Source organism: Panthera pardus, unplaced genomic scaffold, assembly GCF_024362965.1.
Source record: "Panthera pardus isolate Hobbes unplaced genomic scaffold, ASM2436296v1 HiC_scaffold_16, whole genome shotgun sequence".
NCBI classification, from domain to species: Eukaryota; Metazoa; Chordata; class Mammalia; order Carnivora; family Felidae; genus Panthera; species Panthera pardus.
In genome coordinates, this window is record NW_026526721.1 from 27,524,930 (window position 1) to 27,550,498 (window position 25,569).

Below are 25,569 nucleotides of genomic sequence, written 5' to 3' on the forward strand. Positions count from 1 at the left end.
TTTTCCCAATTCACTTGTAGCTATGGTTCCGAATAGAATTTAGGTTGCATCAGTCAGATGCACTAACAAGAGACTGAGAAGGAAGGAGCGAGGGGAAAGCCATTATCCTGCTGCTTTTGGCTATTTTCTCCAGCATGACTGAACAGATACGTGTTGTTCCACATAGCATTCCAGTGTCCAATTTCCAGATTCGGGATGTCAAGAGATAGAGAAGTGGCAACTAGACTGCATTCCAATGTTCAGGCACAGCTCAGTGGCAGTTACCTAACCCTGCCTGCTTGTTCTCTGGGCTGCAGCTGCAGAAGTAAGTTCTTGAACTCAGTAGTCCCAGAGGCGGCCTCCTGATTCACTATCTTCCTGATTGTGGCAGAGGGAGCTGCTTCCCTGGGTGGCCAGTCCTGCAAGAACCTGGGAATCATTTCCTAAGGCTGAGCTGGAGATCCCACCTCTAGTACTTCCAGTGTTTTGTTTTGTTTTGTTTTTTTGTAAGAACCTAATCCCCTGTATTAAATTTCTTCTTTAAAACTATCTGGAGTATTTACTGTTTCATGTCTGACAAGTAAAGCAAACTGGCTAGAACAAAAACTCATTTAGAAATAGTAACAACTTATAATTAGAGCTTTTTATAATTGAACTGTAACCCAAGAAACACAAAAGTAAAAAACAAGTCAAGATGTTTTAAACCTATTTCAAAGATAACTGCAGTTGTGAGAAACGAAGTATACCATCATAAGAATAAAGAATGGTGGACAGGTTTTAAATTTATGTCTTCTAACTATTAAATCTTTCCTCCATAGTAGCAAATTTCCAAGAGTGGTCAATAAAGCCTTCAGGATTCCCCCATGACCTAAGTGAAAAGGGTCCCATAGGTAAAAATCATTCTCCAACATGTTATCTGGCATTTCTCCTGTGATCATATTTGCACTGATGATGCAAAACAATGATGGATAAAACGGCTGCATCTGCAGAAATTGAGGCAGTAGCACCAAGTTCTTTGAGCAATTCACTGTCACAACTAAGCATACTCACTATTCAAAAAAAAAAAAAAAAAAAAAAAAAAAAAAAAAAAAAAGCCTGTTTCTCTTAGATCCTTGACATAAAGGAAAATATTTTACTAAATCTCAAACACTGATTTACATATTCTTTTAACCCTATGTGACAAAATACAAAGTATGCATAGTACTTCTGCTGCTTCCAAAGTAAGCTTTTGCTCCAGAAAAAACACTTGTGTGGGGCGCCTGGGTGGCTCAGTTGATTAGGCATCCGATCTGTGATTTCGGCTCAGGTCATGATCTCATGGTTCCGTTTGTGAGTCTGAGCCCCTCATCAGCTCTGCGCTCACAGCACAGAGCCTATTTGGGATTCTCTCTCTCCCTCTCTCTCTCTGCTCCTCCCCTGCTTGCGCATGTGCAAAACATGTTAGTATAATGCTTGAGTTGCAAGCCAGCTGAACTGGCAGATATTTTTTTCACAGAGCACTATTTTTACTTGAAAAAAACAACTAACAAACTATGATTACTCAAACTTCAAAATTTGGCAGATATTCTCTCTAGAATAAACAAAGTGATCCTGTCACCTGAGGGAGAACAAATGAGAATATGTGCTGCCAATGATTAATGTGGAATTTTCAAGCAAAAATGGTACCTCTGAAAACTTGTTTCTATCACTATGCACACATCTTCCCAACACTTAAAGTCTTTTCTGGTGAAATCAAGTGATACTAACAATGTTTATTTGTTTCGTAAAGCAGACATTCTTCCAACGTTTGGAAGGAAATCTTTTCTGTGGTGTTATAAAATCATGCATCGGTAAACAATCCATTCAAAGAGCAAGGTGAGTGACAAAGATGCTAGGAGCATCTTTAGTTTCTATATTTGGTTTTTGACCCATTTCCTGACACAGAGTTCCTAAATCACTTGGAATTTTCTGGGTGACAGGAACATCTTTTGTTCTAATGAAATGACTCCTGGGGGACTCCTGTATAGCTCAGGATGAACCGATGCTCACCAGCTCCTGTATGGCTTCAGGATGAATGCTGGTCACCAGAAAAACCAAGCCATGATGAGAAGCTTGGAACTTTGAGAGGAACTTTTTTCCCTGGGGAGGAAAGAAGGGCTAGAGATTAAGTTAGTAATCAACCATGCCTACCTGATGAAACCTCCATAAAAATCCTTAAAGTACAGGGTTCAGAGTGCTTCCGAACTGGTGAACATATTCACCTGCTGGGACAGTGGCACACCCCAACTCCATGAGACAGGAGCTCCAGCTCTTGGATCCCTTCCAGATCCTACTCTATATACCTCTTCATCTGGCTTGTTCATCTGTATCCTTTATCATATCCTTATACAATAAACCAGTCCATGTAGTGTTTCCCTGAGTTCTGTGAGCCATTATTGCAAATTATCAAAATCAGGAGGAGATTATGAGAACCCCCAATCAGTAGCCAAGTCAGACAGAAGTGTGGACTGTGTAGAATGTAGAACTTGTGACTGGCATGTAAAGTAGGGACAGTCTTGTGGGACTGAGAGCTCTTAACTTATGGAACCCGATGTTAACTCCAGGTAGACAGTTTCAGAATTGAGTTGAATTGTAGGATACCCAGTTGGTGTTGGAGAATCTGTCAGAGGTGGGAAAAATGCACATATCTGGTGTCAGAGTGTAAGGAGAGGAATAAACAAGCAACAGTAGTCTTCAATGCTAAAAAGATAGGTTGATCAGAGACTATTATTGGTCCTTAGCTGAAAAGCTGGGGCTTTTTCCTTTAAGCAATGGAGGAGGTTTATTCATTATTTGTAGTTTTACTACAATTACAATAGTTTTCTCCATGATGTTCCCATTACTGCATAACGCTTATTCCCATAGGATATTTTAGAACAATAGGGCAATCCTCAAAGACTATTACAACCTACTCTTACACCAAATACACATGATTTTAAGACTAGATATTAGCAAATTAAATGTTACTTCAATAGAATGCTTAAACATGAGTTTCTTTTTCTGGAGTTAGGAGAACAATTTCTCCTAAAACAAGAAACATGTAATGAACTATTAATTTCACAATGAAGCCTAGCACCCTATGAGTTTCTTATATGCTTATACTCAAAATGGAACAGAGAATAAGCATAGCTATAAACAAGTTCTAAATGAAACAATTTATAATTTCAATTATAAAAATTTAGCCTTTGTAAAAATCCAAGCAAATATCAGAGTATTACGAATATTTTTATAACTGTGCCAAGGGAGGATCTCAGTAAAACACCAAAATGTTTCAACCAACCCTCCCTCTAGTACTAGGTGTGAACACAGCTCAGGGCACAAATGTGTTACTGTTAGCTGAGTAACACTATAGAAAATCACAGGTTACAAAAGCCTATAAACATTAACCTCCAATATTTTCAAGTCTGCCCAAATTAAAACATTTTTTCTATACAGTCAGAAATATATATACCAGAACATAACACTTACCCTAATAAATCTTTCACTCTCCAAAGAATTACCATTTGAGTAAAACTTAAGTACCAACTCCAAAACATTTCTCTGTTTATTCCAAAATACAGGCAGTCATCAACATAACAATGAATTAGACTTACAAATATATGAATTATTTATAACTCAGAATTCATTTTCCCGTGAAAATAGTATATTAAATGACATGAGGCTTCCAAGTTAGTTTACAAAAGCCAATTTTGCCCATAATATAGTTGAATTACAATACATGTAAAGATTTTGAATTTAGGAGGAAAAAAGCTCTTCCATTGTTTTCTTTACCTACATAAGGTTAAACTTAAGGGAAATCCTTCACCACTAGCAAAGATTTCTAGGCAAGGGAGTGATGAGTACAAAGAACTGTTTGGGGAGATTACAAAGAGCTTGTAAAACTAAAAATAAAAATCACTAGGCCACCAGAAGGATGGGGATGCCTTAGGAGAGACAGGCAAGTATGATCAAAGGATGGTCAGCAGACTGGAAGTAAGGGCACTACCATGCTCACCATCATTCACTCTGCTTCACCATGGATCCTCACCATTCAGCTCCTGAGCCCAATATACTCCTACCTAGCCTGGGATGTACCTGCCTCAGACATTCACAAGGTTTACTCCCTAACTTCACTCAGGTGTCTTCGTAAATGAGAACTCATCCAACAGATATTCCCCAACTGACCCCTTGTTTGGCACAACTCATGCCTGACCTACAACCACATCCTTGTCACCCTCCATCCCTTCACCCTGCTCTACTGTTTTTCACGAATTTACTACTGCCTGACATTATTTATTTATTGTTTACTGTCTTTCCCCTATGTAAACTGAGACTCTGTTTTCTAAAGGCCTAAAAAAGTACCTGACACAGATGAGGGAATCAATAAATATTTATTAAACAAATAAAAGCCAAATCTCGACTATGGAATAGAGACAAAACTGAGTGAGTCATCTTCACAGTGACTAATTAGAAGACTTAAGAACATATGCTTCATCCACCTAAAATTTTTTCTAGTAAGTTCTAGGACCAACAGCATAATCAAGTATCATGTTAGAACAGTACTTAAAAGCAAGAAGACATACACAGTGTAACACAACTCAAGGGGACAAATGTTTCCCACTGCATTCTCCCATTCTCCTCTGCTCTCACTCAGCTCCAAAGATGTTCCTACTTTTCCAATCTTCTCACTGCTGAATTCAGACTCTCTCAAACAGCGAGGTCCAATAGAACTTTCTGTCATGATGGAAATGTACTAATCTGTACTGTCCAATATGGTAGCCACTAGGCACATGTGACTACTACTGAGCATTGAAAATGTGTCTAGTCCAACAGAGGAACTAAATTTTAGTATTATTTAATTTTAATTTATATTTTAAATTTAAGTTCCCACATGTGACTACAGGCAACTGTATTGAATAGCTCAGCTCAAAATGGTCTTGTTCTATTTTTAATAATAGCTGCTGACATTATAATGGCAGTACTGGTAACAAAAGTGAAGAGTACAGCAGCCATTCCTGAATTTTGTCATAAACTTCATTGTTTTGCAACTTGGATTGTGGGGAAAAAACAACAACAACAACATTCAGTATTAGTCAACAAAAGTTATAGCCCACAGCTATCATTTGGCAGTAAAATTTAAGAAAACTCACAAATTTGGAGTACCTGGGTGGCTCAGTTGGTTAAACGTCTGACTTCGGCTCAGGTCACGATCTCACTGTTCATGGGTTCAAGCCTCGCATCAGGCTCTGTGCTGATAGCTCATAGCCTGGAGCCTGCTTTGGATTCTGTGTCTCCCTCTCTCTCTGCCCCTCCCTTGCTCATGCTCTCTCTTTCTCTCTCTCTCTCTCTCTGTCCGTCTCAAAAATAAACATTAATATATATATATATATAATTCATAAATATACAAATATATATATAAATATATATATATATAATTCATAAATTTACACAAGTCATTCTGCAGTACATGTCTAACAGAATTCTAAGTACATGCTTAGATTAGAATGTAAGCCTAGCCTAGTTGTATCCAACCAGTTATAAGTAACTTTCACACCACTGTAACATCTTATTTTTCAGCTTAACCTTGACTTTTTGTGAATCATCCAAATAGTTTTATGCATTAGAAATCTCTATGGAAAAAGATTTAACTTTCTTTGCATTATTTTTTCTCTATCTGCAGTTACTTGTTTAACATATTTGAAGAACAGGAAAAATATTACTGTTCAATTAATAATATCCAAAACTGCTTAACATTAAGTGATTTACCCCTCAGGAGAGATGACAACACTACACTTGGATCTATTTATCACTTGTGCTTTAAATCATTTTTAGAGTGGCCAAGCAATATAACCAAGACCAGAGTTCTAAGACAGAGCCTCTCACTTTCTTTGCAATCCTCACCTAATAATTCAGTTCTTTTGGCGGGGGGCGGGGGGGGGGGGGGGGTGGGATACACTGAATCTAAATTTGTGAAGGGTCGACCACTTAACAGTTATTCCAATGTGTTATACCTATTTCTCCAAAACTTAAGCCAATATGCGGCATTACTTTCTGTGTTAAAATTACCTACCCAAATCCCTCTCATCTTTTGATCCATACTTTGATTGCTCAATTGTAGCACATCTTGTTCTGGTGGGCATATACTTTTTTCCTGTTTTAAAAAAGTTCAAAAGAATTTAATGGTCATGAAAGAAAGAAGATTACTACTTGATTTCAAATTGGGCAAAGCCTTGTATGGTCATGTCAATGACAGAGTTTGCCATGACACAAAAACTTACAGGATATTAAGTATACCTATGATATCTCAATATCTTGCACTCTCTCCTTGTTCCCTTTGCATTAGTACCTTTTACTGCAAAACTCCAAAACAATTTTATTTCCAATTTAAGCTGGAGGTGGGAAGCATTTATTGGACAATCCACAATATCTAATCTGGACAGGAGATCCAAGTAGTGAAAAAAGATGTCTAAAATTTTTGCTAATATTACCACGAATGATTTAGACCTTTTCTCAAAATTTAAGAGAGTATTAAATTACAGTATGGAAAATTACCAAAGCAATAAAAAGATGCCAGGTACACTACTACTTAATTCCTTATTATGCAGAGTACAAGCTTTCCTTGAAATGTTTTCTTTTTCTCTCAAAAAGGAAAGGTAAAAATGCACTAAAAAGCCCACTCACGGCCCTACTATTGAAAATGTAATTACTTCTTCAATATTAAATGAAGGTTCACAAATATGTGTTGAATCTCCAAATCAAGTGATCTATTTTCCTGACATACCCAGTTATGCATAAAAGAAAATTTCCCCACAAGCCCCCAATGTGACTTCTATGGGATATTATGTTAAAAGCTAAACTTTTCTAGTCATTAAAAAAAGATACATTTTATTCCTTCTAAGAGTTTATAGCCACAAGGAATCTTATGTATTTAGCAGTAGAGACTTTTATTTCAAAATGTAGATGTTTTGTTAGCACCACAACCAACAGATGACACACTTGAAGTTAGCAAGGTGTTGTTTATGTTTTAGCCCTGGTTGTAACGACTTAATACTTAGAAAAGAAGGAATAAAATTTGTTTTTAATTTAAAAAATAAAAAAAAACAAGCCATATTTGAAAAAATTAAGCTAAACTATGGTCAATTCTTAAATAACAATGTATTTCATACAAAATTAAGAAAATGCTCCGAAAGGGTTTTCATAACTAGAACAATCTCTTGAGAATTTCCTTACTCTGATCACTCAATATGCCATGCTCCTGCAACACACAGCTTTTTCAGCAGAGGCCTGTATTTGAATATATAGTTGTAATTATTTCCTATCTTTCTGCCCCACATGTTTTACCACTTCTTCCAAGAATTAAAAATACACAAAAGATTTCATTTCTCCTGAGGAATAATAGCACAGTGATTTAAAGAATCTGATCTGTTGAATGCATGACATCTCCTTACTTTCTCATTTTGAAAACATATAACACTAGTATGACACTGCCAATTTAAATGCTGAATCAAGACTATTTCCCAATGGCAATCACACTTAGAACTTTTTGAAATATGGTGCACATCTGTTAAATGGAAAAGAATGGTTACTTCATCAGATATTTTTTCCCCAGTTTGATACTGTTATGATACAATCACCACATTCTATTTTTACAAGGGTTTTTCTCAACAATCTGAAAACAACTTTATGGACACACTATCCAAATTATTGAATTACTAAGTATAAATTAGCACCTTGGTGAGAAGGATAGCACGTTTCATTGATAAAGAAATTACAACAGCACACAATTTGCTCAATATGATAATCAGTTATAATCAAACCTGAAATTTCCTTTCTCTACCATTTCACATGGAATATAAAATTGCTTAAGGAATATTTTTCAGGAGCTACACACACACACACACACAATTTTTAATTATTATTTATATAGGACACATGCCTTCTGAAATCTGGGTGCCTTCTCCCTAAGAACATCTGTTTGAAGTTCTCTTGTCCATAACATTTTCACTATTCTTTGTCAACAGCGTTGAACAGGTATAACATCTGGCTTAAGCATTATTCACAGACTTTCACAGAACAAATGACACCTCTTCTTTTATTCAGGACAGTCTTATAACCCTACTTACCCTACCTACCTATATATATATATATATACTACCTCATGTAGTGTGTATATATATATATATATATATATATATATATATATATATATACTACCTCATGTCACAAAGTCTACCATCTATATTAAGAATTCACAGCTATCAGTCTTGTCATCCTTTCCACTAGAACAGTGAACCATGTTTAGTCAATTTCCTGCTGCCTTCACGTGAACCAACTGCCTTCAACCAAAAACTTTTTTCTTTTTTGTACCTAATTTCATTTCCCCCCAAGTCTCAGAACCTTGAAAGATATTAGATGCTATTCTCACACATTAATTCTTTCTCTACTCATATTACTTCTCTTTTTTTCAACTTCTTGCATCAAGCTTCTCAATCTCATTCCCTTTCATTGGTTTTGAAACAGCTTTTTTACATGTATTATCAAAAATAATTCAACAAACACTTTTTGAGTAACCATGCAAATCTAGCATGATGGTACAAACATCAATGGTCTTTTGCCCTGTTAAGCTTCCTGTTTGGTAAGAAAGAGAGGCACAAGCAAATAATTTCAAAATTACACAGTACTCATTAAGACCCAAGTATGCTCTGGGTGCTGGAGAAGCACCTGCTACAGCAAAAACTCCTGACCTAAGTCTTACAACACCAGAGGTAATGAGGCTGGGGGCAAAGGCTAGAAGGCCCTCCCAACAGAAGGAACAGCAATATAAAGACCTGAAGAATTAAACAGCACTGGATGATAAGAACTTCAAGCCATTCTGAGTTATCACATATAAAGTGAGAAGAGAAAAACAGTAGAAAATGAAGTTAGAGATGTAGATAGGAGCCAAACCACAGTTTGTCTTCAACTTACACATAAAAACACTTGGGGCTGTTTCACATTTATAAAACTTCATCCGTTGCCTATTATCTATGTGAGATGGGAGTATTTCAGCTTTGGGTGACATAAGGTCATTTGTGGAACAAAAAATATTAAGATTATCCCAAAATTGTGAAATTAAAATATTTTACCAACAAACACTAATCTTTAATGCCAACAGTTATAAACATCTATGTTTATATGTTCTTTCTTCCTAGTCGTTTCCTAACTTTGAGAAAGTGTACAAACAAAATAAGAGGGGTGCCGAGCTGGTTCAGTAGGTAGAGCATGGAACTCTTGATCTCAGGGTTGTGAGTTCAAGCCCCATGTTGGGTGTAGAGATTACTTAAAAATAAAATCTTTAAAAAACAAAAATCAGAAATTTTCTTCTCTTCAAATACTAGTTAGTAACCAAATGCTGTAAATCCAGAATGCATAAAAATAAATATCTACATGTTATATGGTGCAGTTATTACACCAAAATGAAACACAGAGGTAATTAAACATATTTTGAAAATATATATTCATATTATAAAGAAAAAGTAGAGTCCCATATAATCCTTTCCCTACATATGTATGTATGTCTGTGTGAGTATGTGTGTTTACTTTGTTACACAGTAATAAACTTTTTTCTAAAATCTTAATTTGGGGGAGGAACAAGGGTTGAAGGAAGGGAAATTCTGGTAAGTGGTAAACCTATCAGTAATTAGAAACAATAGTTTGCCTTCAAAAATAATACTAAGTCCTCTACCAACACTTAAAACCTATAAAACAAATGTTTGTGCTCATGTAAAACCTTTGAAATGTTTGTTTCTTTAATGAGTAACACCTACAGCTGTTCTATATTCCAACAATGAACACTAAATGAAATGCTCTGTGAAAAGATATACAACTTAAATACAATGTTTTACTCCTGGACTGGGAGAAAAAAAAAAAAAAAAAAAAGAATGCAACTAATAAAAACATATACTCTTTTCAACTACACTAAAAACAACCAAGATTAAGTAGTTCTTTGTCCTTCACCTCTGCTTCAACAAAATTAATATATTTCCAAGGAAAATTTTTCATTACATTCTTATTAAAATATTAAGAGAGAAGTAAACTTACTTGTGTCTGCTTGGCTTCCCACACTGATGTATCTATCATTGCCAGGAAGTGCTGTTTGGTAGTAAGTTGTCTCCTCTTGCTGAGGGGTCTTGGCATTCTTTGCAGTAAGGAAAGCCACTGCTAATTCCAAGTTTCCATTACTATCCTTCAAATATCAAGAATGGAACATCAAACATTTTGGAATAACTCCATACATTCTCACACAATTTATTTGAATTTCTCCATAGCAACTAATACTTAAATAGCAAAAGTCACTTTTAGATTTGAAATCATTCTATCTGAATGATTCATACTATTTTATAGTGTAAATTGATCGTAAACAATATATTCTACCAATAGTAATTCCTTTTTCTGTTAAGACAACTAACATGACATAAGTAGTAATTCTATAATTACTTAGTTTTCCATTACTTTCATTTCTCCTTAACAAAAGTCAATCACAAATTTATGCTTCTAAACAAATGAACAAACTAAAAAACGGTTTTGGAACCTGCCATATAAAAGAGTGAAAATGAATATTTAAAACACTACTTCTACAAGAAGAACTATAAAAGATTTTCCCCTGTAATATATATGCTGAATACATACCTAGAGGCAAACTTAAGTAAATGTCAGACTTGAAGGAAGAAAATCGCAAAATATTCTGAAGCTTGATAGTACAGAGACATAGAGAACTAGACAAAAATACTCAATACTGTCAAGATAACAATCCTACCCAAATTAAATATATAAATTTTATGTAGTTCTCATCAAAAACGTTTCTGAATAAAATTATGCTGAAGTTAATTTAGGAGGAAGCAGATGCTAGAAAACTAATTTTTACAACAAAACAATGAAAAGAGACATGACCAGTTCTATGTCTACAGTCTGTAGAGTTAATAAATAGAAGACTTAGCTCTAGGACAGATAACTGAAACAACATTAGGAAACCCAGATATTAATAATGAAGTGATCTTTGTAACAGAAGGCCAGAACACCTAAGACTATGAAGGCCTCATGAACTCCAGCATACACACAGACTGTAATAGGAAGCTAGTGGAGGGTTTTGGACAGAAATGATATGGTATGACTTACATTTTAAATGGATCACTCTGGCTGTGTTGAGTATACACTACGGGAGAGAAAGGACTGAAGCAGAAAGTCCAACATTATTTGCTCTCACATTAAATATGTGAAAGAAAGATCAGGATGATTCCAAGGTTTGAAGCCTGAGCAACTGCAAGAATAAGATCCCCAACCCCCACCCCAACTCCAATTCCAGTTAGCCAGGAAGAGAAAAAAAGTAAAAGTACAGTTGGAAAAGTACCACTGCTTTATTTTTATTTTTTTTCAATGTTTATTTTTGAGAGAGAGAGAGAAACAATTGTGAGCGGGGGAGGCGCAGAGAGAGAGGGAGACAGAATCTTCAGCCTGCTTCAGCAGGCTACAGGCTCTGAGCTGTCAGCACAGAGCTCAACACAGGGTTCGAACTCACAGACCACGAGATCATGACCTGAGCTGAAGTTAGACACAACTGACTGAGCCACTCAGGCACCCCAAAGCATCACTGCTTTAAACTTTATTATCACAACCATTATAAAACTCTTAAATGACTCACCAAAAATATGAGTATAACATAATCTATGTTAGATGAGTTAAATAGTTGTAAAGTAATTTGCAATAACCATGACTAACATTATCGAACTCTTACTATGTGCCAAGAAATGTGCTAATTGCTTTCTATATACTCTTATAATAATAATAAACTAAATGCAACAGGGATTTCTTGAAAATCACTTACTTTGGAGGGCTAAAAATAGATTCTTAAAATAAAAGTACTCAAATCAGTCAATGACCTTGTGGTTCCCAAAAGCAGACTCCTTGTCAGTATATTACTAAGAAAGTTGATTCATTATTAAATATCTTACAAATTTATACTGGGTAATAGTTAAGGTTTAAGAATAGTCCCCTCCCCCCAACTACTGTTAACTGAAACCAAAGTTCAAAAAAAAAAAAAAAAAACCTGAAGTCACACAAGGTACCTCAAAGAAAATGATGACAATAGTTAATTTGAATCTTTACATTCATACATATTCTACACAGTTCCCAGGTTAAAAAAAAAAAAAGTGAATTCCCAAACTTGCTCTGACCAGGTAAGGGGACAGCCTCACACTCAGAGACAGAGAATGGGAAAGGCACTTTCTGAAAACAGACACAGAGTGATGGAATCATATTCATCAGGATAAAGAAAGGACTAGCAATCATCTAAATGTCATAATCATAAAAATTGAGGTATGACATTTTTGCTTCCTCTCCAAATACTTAACAGTGGCTTCATAAACCCTGCATTAACACTCTAAACAAAACTGTTTCATCATTTTGCTGACAGGAAAAAAAGCTGAAGCAAAGACTGCAGTAAAAGCAGAAATTAAGTGCGGCACTCCAAGATCAGGCTGCTTGGTTTCCACATTTCAACTGTGTGAGCTTGAGCAAGTCACTTTAACCTGTTTACTCATCTTTTAAAAGGGGATGAATGGGGGCGCCTGGGTGGCTCAGTCGGTTAAGTGTCCGACTTCAGCTCAGGTCACGATCTCACGGTTTGTGAGTTCGAGCCCCGCGTCAGGCTCTGGGCTGACGGCTCAGAGCCTGGAGCCTGCTTTGGACTCTGTGTCTCCCTCTCTCTCTGCCCCTCCCCCATTCATGCTCTGTCTCTGTCTCAAAAATAAATAAACATTAAAAAAAAAAAAATTGGGGGGCGCCTGGGTGGCTTAGTCGGTTGAGCGGCTGACTTCGGCTCAGGTCATGATCTCGCGGTCCGTGAGTTCGAGCCCTGCGTCGGGCTCTGTGCTGACAGCTCAGAGCCTGAAGCCTGTTTCAGATTCTGTGTCTCACTCTCTCTGACCCTCCCCCATTCATGCTCTGTCTCTCTCTGTCTCAAAAATAAACGTTAAAAAAAAAAAAAATTAAAAAAAAAATAAAAGGGGATGAATGTAACACCTACCTCACAGAGTTACTAGGAGGATGTTAGCCACATAAAGTACTTAGAATAGCACCTAGTGCTATAGGTGCTTAATAACTGCTAGTTATTATGATGATTACAATAATCTAAAAAGATAAAATTATTTCTGGAAACAAATGACAAACTTTTGGCTCAGAATCAAAAATTACATAATTAAATTTGTCTCATGGAACACGTTGCAAAGGATTGAAGCTGTATGTATGCCTTACAGTAGCAAAAATGTCATCCTGCTGTTAGCCATTAGTAGCAATATGGAAATAACTTTAAAATGCAGTTCTAGTTCTTAAATATCTTTCATCTACTTGATCTTTTTCAATGGGCATATCCATGTGATTTGACTCATTCGGGCTTCTCCATGTGGAAATGAGGGAATTTCAGAAGATACAACCAGAACGATGCCCTTCATTTACTGCATATACTAACAGCTTTGCGACTGCATGTTCTTAAGGTGCAATTAGTTAAACGTTAGTCAAGTTTTATTTCTTCTTGGAAAGAAAAAAATGTAAGCTTCTGACCTTCTATTAATCTCCTATTTTTTATCCTCCTCTCCGTCCCCATTATTTCTCCACCCCACTCCACTCTAGCCACGGCATTTGGATTCATATCCCTCCATTTTGCATGAAAAGTGTTTCATATTGACAGAGATCATCTGTCACCCCCAAGGTATCTTGAAACATTGGGTTGTGAAAACTAACATGCTCAAAATTATAGCATAAGTAAGGCTCTTACATTATAAAATTTCTTTCCTATATCTCTACTACTATACCACATAATGTAACTAAAAACCTTTCAAATAAGGTATGCAGTAGAGATGAGGGAGTAAATAAACTATATGCCATAAAACAGAGGCCATACCTTCAAGGCTTGCTGTAGTATCTGGGCATCATTAATCCCAGTGATTTCTCTCAGCTGATTCAGAAATGTCTGCTGGTGCTAGAGGAGAAAAACCGAAATCATTACATTTTAAAATCTGAAAATATTCAAGGACAAAAAATAAATGACCTTTGGGGAAGGGACAAAAAATAAACTAGTATAGAGAAGAAAAAATATAGAACTTGAGAGAGACTCAACAAATTTCATTATTTTATGAAGAATAAACCATGCTGTGGGGAGCCCTAACTCCATTCCCATGTTTCCAAAAGGGAACTTCTATATTACTTCCCAAGAAGTCTTACTGAATTAACAGTTTCTGGCCCATTCTTCACTGTCTAATTTATCCCTCCTAATAAGAAATGGAGTGAGATGCACAATGGCTAACCCTGAGCAAAATTAAGAACAACAGGTTTATCCATTGGACTACTTTACCTAGGGGCTGGGGCCACTGAATGAAACCCAGGCAGCTCTAACTAGTCAGCATTCATGCACCTGAGATGTTTGAAAAAGACATGTCAAAAGGCAGGCTATGCAGTAAGTAGGTATATGACATCAGGGGGATCCTAAGATCTCTTTGAGGAAAAAGATCATCTCATTCTCTAATCTGTCATAAAAGATCCTAAACAGAATTAATCACTTGTCCCCATTTACTTCAGATCTGTTGGTCTATATGATCTCTTATACTCTGTTAGAGAGGAAAAGAGAAAAGAGGGATGGGATTCCACTATCAAACCCTTCCCTGAACATCCCTACTTAGGACCACGTTCCTTCCTACATCTCCATATTTCTTAAAACTTAAGTTCCCCCAAACTGTAAGATAGCACCATGAAACAGAGAAAGCTCAATGGAAATGACAGGAAAAATAAGTCACACTAGAATAAAAGGATCTGCTGAAATATTTCTTGAAAATATTTTGCACTCATCTTAGTAATAATTCAATCAAGAATCATCAATAGATGCTAAAACTGTTGGGTGTAAGTTTGATGAGAAACAGTATAGTTGCATAGTTTCAAACTCTCTTACTATAAATTTTAAAGGGAGAAAGAATAACTTTATAATGAAGAAACATAACAGACACCACCTCAAGTAATCAAATTTAATATTACCAATAACTTGAGAAAATGACAGTATATGTCTCCTCATGTTGTGTGATACACCAAGAAGAATATATCACCTGAGTGAGGTATTCCTGCCAAAAATGCACAGCCTGAATCTAAACTTGAGGAAGCATCACACAAATCCAAACTGAGGAACACTTTACAAAATAATTACTCTATTATATCTAAAATGTCTATACCATAAAAGACCAAGAATGAGTTTCTTGATTAATGAGGACCACAAAGACATGACAATCAAATGTAACGTGGGAAACCAAATTGCATCTAACACTAAATGCTATACAGGACATTACTGGGACAATTGGAGAAATATGAATATGGACTGCTTAGTAATATTTTATTACTACTAAATTCCTGAATTTGATAGCTACACTATGGTTATGTAAGAAAACATCTTTTTTCTTAAGAAATATACCCTGAAGTATTTAGGGGAGCCTGAATGGCTCAGTTGGTTAAGCATCCGACTTCGGCTCAGATCATGATCTTGCAGTTCGTGGGTTCCAGCCCCACAGCGGGCTCTGTGCTGACAGCTCAGAGCCTGATGCGTGCTTCAGATTCTGTATCTCCCTCTCTCTCTGCCCTTCCCCCACTTGTATTCTCATTCTCTCTCTCTCTCAAAAAAAAAAAAAATAATAAGCATTTAAAAAATAAAAATAAAAATGAAATCAAGATTCTGTTTGTGAAGAAAAGAAAAGAACGCATAGTGGATAAACACTGGCAGTATCCACCATTGTATCAGTGCATTTTCATTTCCAATAACCTTATTAAAGAGCTGAAATAACCAAGACTATCTGACAATAAAATAAAAATAATAAAGTATATAAACAAGGTCACATAAAATGCCAGGAAGAATAAAATAGTTGAGTAAAAATATCAAACTGCCAAATTTACAGAGGTGAAAAAAAATTCTCTTTAAACTTGTCAACTTTTCTATGTTCATTTAAAACAGTACCAAGAACTAGCAATGGAACCATGACTATGTTACTCAATACCTAACATCACAAATTAAAGATGCAGAAAATATTTACAGAAATTCTTCTTATCTAATTCAACGTCTTATTTTAGTGAACATTAAAAAACTTAAAAGATTTGGGGTGTGTGGGTGGCTCATTCGGTTGAATGTCCACTCTTGATTTCAATTCAGGTCATGATCCCAGGATCATGGGATTGAGCCCTGCATTGGACTCCACACTGGCCATGGAGCCTGCCTGAGATTCTCTCTCACCGCCTCTCTCTCTCTCTCTCTCTCTTTCTCTCTCTCTCTCTCCCTCTGTCCCTACCCTACTCATCAGCATTCTGTCTCTCTCTAATAATATAAAAAATTAAAAAAAAAAAAAAAACTGAACAGATTTCTTAAGCCTGTTTGTAATTTCACCACTAGCAGCCCTCCAAACTCCATTCTTTACAAGGAACATTATTTCTGTCAACTGCAAATTACTTGGTCATGGATCAGGGAAAGACTACTGAATACTCCCCCCAAATTAGTCATTTATACAAATGTTGCTGGCTATTATTTATAATGCTAGAAAAATGGAAACAATACAGATGTCCTCCCACTAAGGAAGAGGTTCTAAACTTGAATGTGCAGAGGAATGACCTGATGAGTTTGATAATAATGAAGATTCTCAGGCCCCGACCCCAATTCCAGAGCAGTCAGGGTTAAGGCTAAGGGATCTATATTTTTAATAAGCATCTCATATTATTTTTATACAGATGGACCAAGAGGCACAGTTTGAGTTAAGCAAACAACTGCATATTTTTAAATACCAAAATATATAACCTACATAGAAATTATCTTTACAAAATCATATTAAAGTGACAGAACACAAAATAGTATACATACACACTAATGACTACAAGGTAAAATGTAAACATAAATGTAAAGCTCAGAAAAGACAGGAGCCTGTGTTAATTCTCTCATCTCTATATCCTCACCCTCTGCCACTTTTAAGTTCCTCCCCCTAGAGAGAATTTATTTCCTTGCTGCACTGATGACGGGCTTGGCCATATTACATGCTTTGATCAATAACATATTAAAGATAGCCATGGACACAGATATGAGATGTGCTTGCATGGATGGGCTTCCGTCCTGAACTTCTGCAACTTTCTTAAAAAGAACATGACCATGGGTAGCCCACTTGGCCCAGAAGAATGAGGCATGTGTGGAGAAGAGCCACCCCAACCAACCTGCAAATCTGTGAGCACGATGATAGTATTTTGGTATGCCACTAAGTTTTGGAGTGGCCTGTTATGGTGACAGTTGACTGATACAGAGTGCAGCAAGAATACTGAGTATTTAATAAACAGAAGCAATGTGTTTGAAATTTTCTAATTCGTAGTTATAGTTTGATGTTTTGTTTCTCTTTCACAAAAAAGTCAGCTAAGTATCTTAGGGAAAAAAACAATCCAGGAGTATCTCTAGCATAGTTTGTGATCATATGAATTTTGAGAGAAAATTAAACAATGAGGAGAAAATGGTGTGGGGAAGAAGGCTGAGTGGGAAGGAGAAAAGGTGAAAAAATTTTCTTAGCTTAGTTAGCAAGAAATGGGAGAGAGATCAAAAGAGATGAGCTATGAGAAAAAAATCTAAGTTTATGGTACAGAAGCCACCTCATTTGTAGTTTTCTCTTGTTACTGGCATCATCCAGCTGTGCTTTTCCTGTCTTTGAAAACCTGCACCTTCATTTCCTACAATTATATGTTGTTGTCGTTGCTATTTCTGTTGTAATTAAGACTCTGGTCTTTCTTTCAAGGTTTGCACCTTTCTATTTACTGAATTTCTGGCCTGCATACACCCTGATCCTCAACTAAAAATGTCCTGCATATGGTTCTCTCCTCTTGGACTAGCAATTTTGATCCAAGATGGATACAACCAACCTCCCTCTCTAGAGCTCCTTTTCTGAGCTCCTCTTTTCAGTATGAATTTATATACTAAAGTATAAGGAGGAGGGTGCAATCTGTTCACAGTGCTGGACCAAGAAAGGCAAGACAAAATGTTCAAAGAAATTCAGCAGGTGCAAACACCATAGAAATCAATAAGCCAAGACTGCATGCAGGCCTTCAGATTCCTTCCTTAACGTTATTTTTATTGCATGATGACATCCTTAAGTGCCCACTATGTGCAAAACAGAATACTATACACACTTCTGGGAAAAAGAAGCATCAGTAATTTCAATATAAATTAAGAACCAGAGAGTTCCACATGAATTGTTTCCCTCCACAGTTGACCCTACCTAATGTTGGGTCTGTTTTAAATATTTTTCAGTAAATATACACCATATTTAACATTGGTATAACTTCTGAGGATGCAAAAAAGGGGATCCCTGGCTTAGACCAAAGAAAGAAGGTAAGCATTTATTATGCTCTTGCTGTATGCCAGACTGTTTTAATTGCTACCAGTTTATCATCTCACTTAATATGTGCACACATGCACACCCTTTCCATATTTTCTCTATGATATTTGATTTTGGAGATTAAAGAATCAGTGAAAAGTGAAAACTCAGTGCAAAAATCCAATACTATGTTCAAGTAAAATACTTAAATAATGGTACAAAAAAAACTAGAGCCCCACTGACAACAAGACAAGAAAGCTTTCTACATTAAATGGTGAATAACTCATAAGTCAGCCATTGGCTCCTGAATTTCCAAATATAAATAAAACTTGGTTTCGTGCAAAAGAAAGTCAAAGGTTTCCATCTTCAGGAGAAAAAAAGGCAACTCTGAAGATGATCTCTAAAAACACTTCCAAGTTTTTTAAGAAAAAGGGGACAAAATACTAATTTGATAGAAAATCCCAAGACATTCTTAAACTTCAGGATCACATTCACTAAAACCATTGCTAGGCACTATGTAGTACTTCAAAGTCACCTATCAAGGAATAATTAATTAGGGGCACCTGGGTGGCTCAGTTGGTAAAGTGTCTGACTTTGGCTCAGGTCATGATCTCACAGTTTGTGAGTTTGAGACCTGCATCGGGCTCTGTGCTGACAGCTCAGAGCCTGGAGCCTTCTTCGGACTCTGTGTGTGTCTTTCTCTCTGCCCCTCCCCCACTCACTCGCACGCGCTTGCGCTCTCTCCCCCTCAAAATAAACACTAAAAAAAAAAAAAAAGGAATTAATTATACTGCTGCCTTCAAGGCACATAACCATACATATATCTATTTTTGCAAATACCTTCTGGATATGCCCTAGTTCATGTTATCTCTTATCATAACAAGAAATCCCCTAACTTCCTAGACAGATAATTCCAAACACATAATATGTCCATGTAACTTCTTTGTAAGCCCCAAACCTGCCTCTGCCTCTAACCAGCTATATAAGCCAAAACAAAACAAAACAAAACAAAACAAAGCAAAAACATACTCTGAGTACTTCAATGGACTGAAGACATGGTGAAAACCTTCAATGTGCGCTAGGTTTTTCTACTGTTCTATGGGGGCAGTTCTGTGCTAGAACAACACTGATTTCAAAAGATCCCATCTATTCTACATCCTTTTTTTTTTTTTTTAATGATTTATTGTCAAGTTGGCTAACAAACAGTGTATACAGTGTGCTTTTGGTTTTGGGGGTAAATTTCCATGATTCATTGCTTACATACAACACCCAGTGCTCATCCCAACAAGTGCCCTCCTCAATGCCCATCACCCATTTTTGCCTCTCCACCCCCCACCCCCGCCTTAACCATCAGTTTGTTCTCTGTATTTAAGAGTCTCTCATGGTCTAAATCCTCTTTATCCCTATCTACCAACCCGAATTTACCTACCACTTGCCTTCTGTTAAGATTAAAGGGTCTTCTGGCACTTGCCACAGATTATAATAATATACCATGGTTAATTAATCACCAGACTCTAAGTCTGAAGACAGCACAGACTATTTTGTTCATAAATGTATTCCTAGTAACTAGTACAGTGTCTGGCATGTGTTAGGCACTCAACAATTATTGACTGAATAAATGAATACAGCAGTTTGCAGAGGTGAACAGGAAGGAGTAAGTAGATCATAGGGCTTGAACTCATCTACAGGAAAGAAGTACTAACTGCTTACTGGAAATAGAACAAGAATAATACACAAATCAGGCCCACTTACAAGCCAACTTTCCACACTCTCCACATTCTATCTAGAATTCCACAAAAAAGTTTCATTTCCTAGTTTTGGTCTTCTCAATCCTATAGTAACATGAGTCTAAGTACAATATTGCTGAAATTTCCAAATGCAGATTATCTATATCATAACCCCATGAATGGTTGGAGTCAATGCTTATCTCAATCTTTTTTTGGGTTAACAGAACTTTAGCATTACAACAAACAAACCACAAACCTCTACGGGTATACAAATCTGAAGGCATGCATTTTCATTCTTCACTATTTACATTTAGGCTTAAATATTCCAAAAGTTCTAAATTTAGAAAGAAGATTTTCCCTATTGTTTTATAGAATCCCAGAGCCACAATCTTAAGCATTCATGTAATACAAAAAAAAAAAAAAAAAAGGAAGTAAAGATATAGTTGGTTTTTATCCTTCCTCACCTCAGAGTTCATATCCCTTCCTGCCACCCCAAGCCTACAACAAATCTAACATCTGCATGATATCCATGCCCCTAACAGAACCGCCCCCCCCCAACCTTATTAACTGGCAGATAACAGAAATGCATCATAAATAGAAATTCTACCTGTAATTTCCCCCAAAGTATTGTTACACAGCATTATCATATAAGTCTATAAAGAGTTAAATACATGCATTTTGAGTTCCAAAAACCCAAGTATACCAATATTTTGGCACAGTGTTTTAATTTTTTTTTTAATGTTTATTTTTGAGAGAGAGAGACACAGCATGAGCCAGGGAGGGGCAGAGAAGAGAGAGACACAGAATCCAAAGCAGGCTCCAGGCTCCAAAATGTCAACACAGAGCCTGAGGCAGGGCTCAAACCCATGAAATGTGAGATCATAACCTGAGTCAAAGTTGGACACTCAACCCACTGGGCCACCCAGGTGCCCTGGGATACAGTGTTTTTAACTTAGAGCACCTACATTCTGGAAAACATGTGGGTAATCAAAACTTTTGTGAATCAAGTCATAATCTTGACTACAAAATCTGCAGTTTAAATAAAATATATATTCTTAGGGGCACATGGGTGGCTCAGTCGGATAAGCGTCTGGGTCTCAGTTTCGGCTCAGGTCATGATCTCATGGTTTGTGGGATGGAGCCCCTGTGTCAGGCTCTGACAGCATGGAGCCTGCTAGGGATTTACTCTCTCTCCCTCCCTCTTTGCCCCTCCCCCAATTACATGCCCTCACACATGTGAGGTACACGACTCTGTCTCTGAAAATAAAAAAAAAACAAAAGAACTATTTGCAGAAATGTCCCAGTCTTCAGCACCTCAGCAAACATGTCCCCCATCCCAGTGGGCTTCAATCACAAATTCTACATTAGAAACTGAATCTCAGTCTTAGGACAGACCTCTCCCAAATTTACTCTTTCTTTTATTCTTCAGAGTTCTCTTCATATTTTTGTAGTTAATCACATGTTACTGGTCAATACTTCCTTGTATTAAACTTTCCCTGACATTCAAATTGCCGTGTGGTTTTTGGGTCCTAATTGGGTCCTTATTAATACAACTTCCTCAAAAGCAACTTTTATACTCTAACAACATATTAATGTTGTAATTCTGTATTTTGAAGAGAGTAAGTCCCAAAAATAATTAGAAAGGGAAAAATTAATCATATATATGCTAAGTCCTATCCTAGAACTACGATTAACTGAGCAGTTATGAAAAGTACGGAAGGCATCAGAGATTTCATTACATAGGCATGATTGATAAAATCATTGGCTACTGGTGACTGAACTCAATCTCCAGCCCTCATTTCCGGCCCCTGGACTGGCAGTGGGCTGAGGGTTCTAACCTTCTAATCACAGTGGTTGGTTTTCTGAGGCTGGTTTTACAGCCTCTGAAGCTGCCTAGTCTCCCATCCAGGAGTTAACTCATTAGCATACAAAAGACAGTAAATTCTGAGGATTCTAGAAGCTCTGCGGCAGGAATCAGGGAAAGACTAAATATTTACTTTTTCTTATACAGTATCCAGTCACATAAAGCTACTGGTAGATAACAGAAGACACCAAATTGTTCCATTTTCCCTTGCTCATGGACTTCTCTGCCCAGAATGATACTGTCAATCTGCCTGGTTGTCTTCCACAGCTCATTTCAAGCACTCCCACCTTGATGAGGCCTTTTCTATTCTTCTTATATCCTCTCCTTGGTCCTACCAATACGTCTTATAAATACGTCTAATATCATATATGCATTTCTGGCTCCCGCACCACCAAACTAGAAGACTTTAGTGTACTACTTATTTCTCAATTTGCTTAACACAAAGAAATAATACTTGAATGCCTGAATATCTAAGCAGAAATGTACAACAGGCAATGGAAACTAGAGTTTATGTAAGGGTGTAACATTTAATTAATTTTGAATATACAAATTAGGTAGTAATGAACATATATGTGAGTGAGAAAATACATTGATCTCTCCAAGACAGCTTACAAAGAAAGCAGAAAATCAAAGAGTAAACCTTGGAAAATTTCCCCAGTTAACAAGTACAAACACATTGTATTAGCAGCCAAATTTTACTGTACAACATAGCCCAAATGTGAACAGTTTAAATATATGTATTGAAAGTTCACATAGCACAAACTGACAAACTCACAGAAATCTTGCCCAACAGCTAGGCCTGTCTGCTGTCTTCTTACCAAATAATTCTAAATTTTTTGTGCGCTTGTAACATGCTTTCAAATACTAAATATCTGTGCAGCATGCTTGAAAAGGTCTAAAACCTTCACCGCAACAGAGTGCAACAACCCCTAAAAGAGGTAGTAACAATTACAACACAATTATTACTCCAGTATATAATACTGTTTCAAGGTGTCTGCAAAAGCAGTTATCACACTACATAGCATTAGCTCACCCTCTTGATTGTCCAGGTCCTAAGATCTGTTCACAAGGCAAAGTACTCACAGGTTCTAATAAATAATATTTATCGGGCACTAACTTAAAAGTAAGCTATAATTGTTACCTGTTATTCACAGCAAGTATACTCCACTCAACACTAAATCACACAATATTCTGCTTGAGAGATACTGCAGTAATTACATTTACAGAGCTTTAGCAAAAAATTTTTAAAAAGACAAACTTGTTTTAAACTATGATCAAATTTGGAGGCACATCTGTGAAGATTTTACAACAAAAAAGCTGAGAACACCACTCTAAGACAATGGCTATCAACTGACTAGCAGGATCACAGATGTAATGTGGATGACAACAGCAATAAAATCTACTTCCAAAGTTTAACAATAATACATTACAAGAATATCTTGATACACATATATTTACTTCCTTGGTTGAAGTTGTAAGTGCTTAAGTTAGCTTCTGTGAAACACTACCATCTGTCAAATTAACCTTGTTAATCTAAATTTTACTAATTTCCTAGCACTGCTTACATCTAAGTCATTAGTTGGCTTTTGGCTTTAGTGCATAATAGTGATACAATAGAACATAATAAAATTATGCCTACTTATATTTATGCAAACTTCAGTAAAACTATAATAAAAAATACTTGGAGAGTCCTGGAGACCTGCTTTCCTTTAAAAAGAAAAAAAAAAAAAAAAGTATTGTCATCAGGTGGAGTATTAATGGACAGGAGGAGAACTTTTCAGAAATGCTGTTGGTTCTCCATAGGGGAAAAGTGAATTTGGCCACCTACACAAACAATGTATAAAATTCAGATCCAAGTAGAATAAGACTTAAATACTGGAGGCAAAACAAGAAAAACAATAGGGGGCAATAAAAGAAAATATCTTTATAAAACAGGGTATGGAAGTTCAGGAAACTAATTACACAAGACTAAATTAAAATAAAGTTCTATTCATGAAAGGGCACCATAAGGAGAGTAAAAAGACATCCTGAAAATGGGAAAAGATACTTGCAAAATATGTAAGTAGAAAAAAAAAGTATTTAGACTATAAAGAACTCCTTCAAATCAAAAAGAAAAAGGAAAAAAGAAAAAACAAGAGAAACAAATGTGAAAAAGTCTTAATCGTCCATAAAGATAAAAAGGTAACGGTGGGCTGGGGCACCTGGGTGGCTCAGTCAGCTAAGCGTCCGACTTCAGCTCAGGTCACGATCTCACAGTTTGTGGGTTCGAGCCCCGCGTCGGGCTCTGTGCTGACAGCTCAGAGCCTGGAGCCTGTTTCAGATTCTGTGTCTCCCTCTCTTTCTGACCCTCCCCCGTTCATGCTCTATCTCTCTCTGTCTCAAAAATAAATAAACATTAAAAAAAAATTAAAAAAAAAAAAAGGTAACTGTGGGCACCAGGGTGGCTCAGTCGGTTAACCATCTGGCTCTTCATTTAGGCTCAGGTCATGATCTCAAGGTTCGTGAGATCAAGCCCCATGTTGGGATCTGCACTGACGGAGCCTCCTTGGGGTTCTCTCTCTCCCTCTCTCTCTGTCCCTTCCCCACTTGTGCTCTCTCTCTCAAAACTAAATAAATAAACTGAAAATAAAGGGGGGTGGGGGTAACTGAATAACTTACCAGCATTAGGACAGTTAAGTTCTGGTGTTTCCAGAAGTATAAATGAACTGCAACTCAAAGGTTTATTTATTTCATATGAACCTTGACTCTTACACCTCAAAGCACACACAAAAATAAACTGTTGGGGCATCTGGGTGGCTCAGTCAGTTGAGTACCTGACTCTTGATTTTGGCTGAGGTCATGATCTGAGGGTCGTGGGGTCGTTGGGTCGAGCCCCGCTCCTGGCTCTGCACTGAGTGTACAGCCTGTCTCCCTCTCTCTCTGCCCCTCTTCCCCACTTGCACTCTCTATAAAATAAAATAAATAAAATAAAATAAAATAAAATAAAATAAGTAAAATAAAATATAAAATAAAATAAACCCTACATAAATGACAGACCTACATGTAAATGTTAAAATAATAAAACATTTTAGAAGAAAACACAGGGGAAAAAAATTGTAAACTAAGGTTCAAGAAAATTAGGTCAAAGCACTAACTGGGAAAAAAAAAAGGAACAATGAACATCAATGTTAAAATAGTTTAGACTTCAAATAAACTGATAAGCAATAGACAAGCTACACATTAAGGGGGGAAATATAGATATATACACAAATTATATGTATGTATATATGTATGGCATTCAGAATATATAAATTACTACAACTCAGTAACAACATTTATTTGTATAACATATAAACAGATTACTTGTACAAGATATAAAAATGATCAGTAAGGAATACATGAAAACAGCCAGTTCAAAGTACCTCCCCATCACACTCCCTGCCTACCTCCAGACCCTCCCAGAGCCCCATTCCCTCTTCTCCACAGAAAGCCCCCTGAAACCCTAAGACAGGAGGGAGAGGAAGAACAAAGGTTCTGTTGGTTGGCCCCCTCCCTTTGCGCATTAAACCCAAACAGCTCTATGAACTCTACTATCTCTTCCAGCAGTGCAACGGGTAGAAGG

General features: G+C 36.6%; 1 protein-coding gene across 5 annotated transcripts in view; it reads right to left on the reverse strand.

Annotated features, from left to right (window-relative positions):
• The window catches only part of USP25 (ubiquitin specific peptidase 25), a 150,926-nt gene that overhangs the window by 110,019 nt on the left and 15,338 nt on the right, over positions 1-25,569 (reverse strand). For 2 of the 5 annotated variants that reach the window (XM_019467756.2, XM_019467758.2), the window contains exons 2-4: positions 13,910-13,987; positions 10,057-10,201; positions 6,047-6,127 (exon numbers count right to left, since the gene is read on the reverse strand). In XM_019467756.2, the coding sequence (XP_019323301.1) occupies positions 6,047-6,127; positions 10,057-10,201; positions 13,910-13,987 (304 nt within the window). Of the gene's footprint in view, positions 1-6,046; positions 6,128-10,056; positions 10,202-13,909; positions 13,988-25,569 lie in introns of those variants that run through there. The other 3 variants (XM_019467757.2, XM_019467760.2, XM_019467759.2) reach the window with 2 other exon arrangements.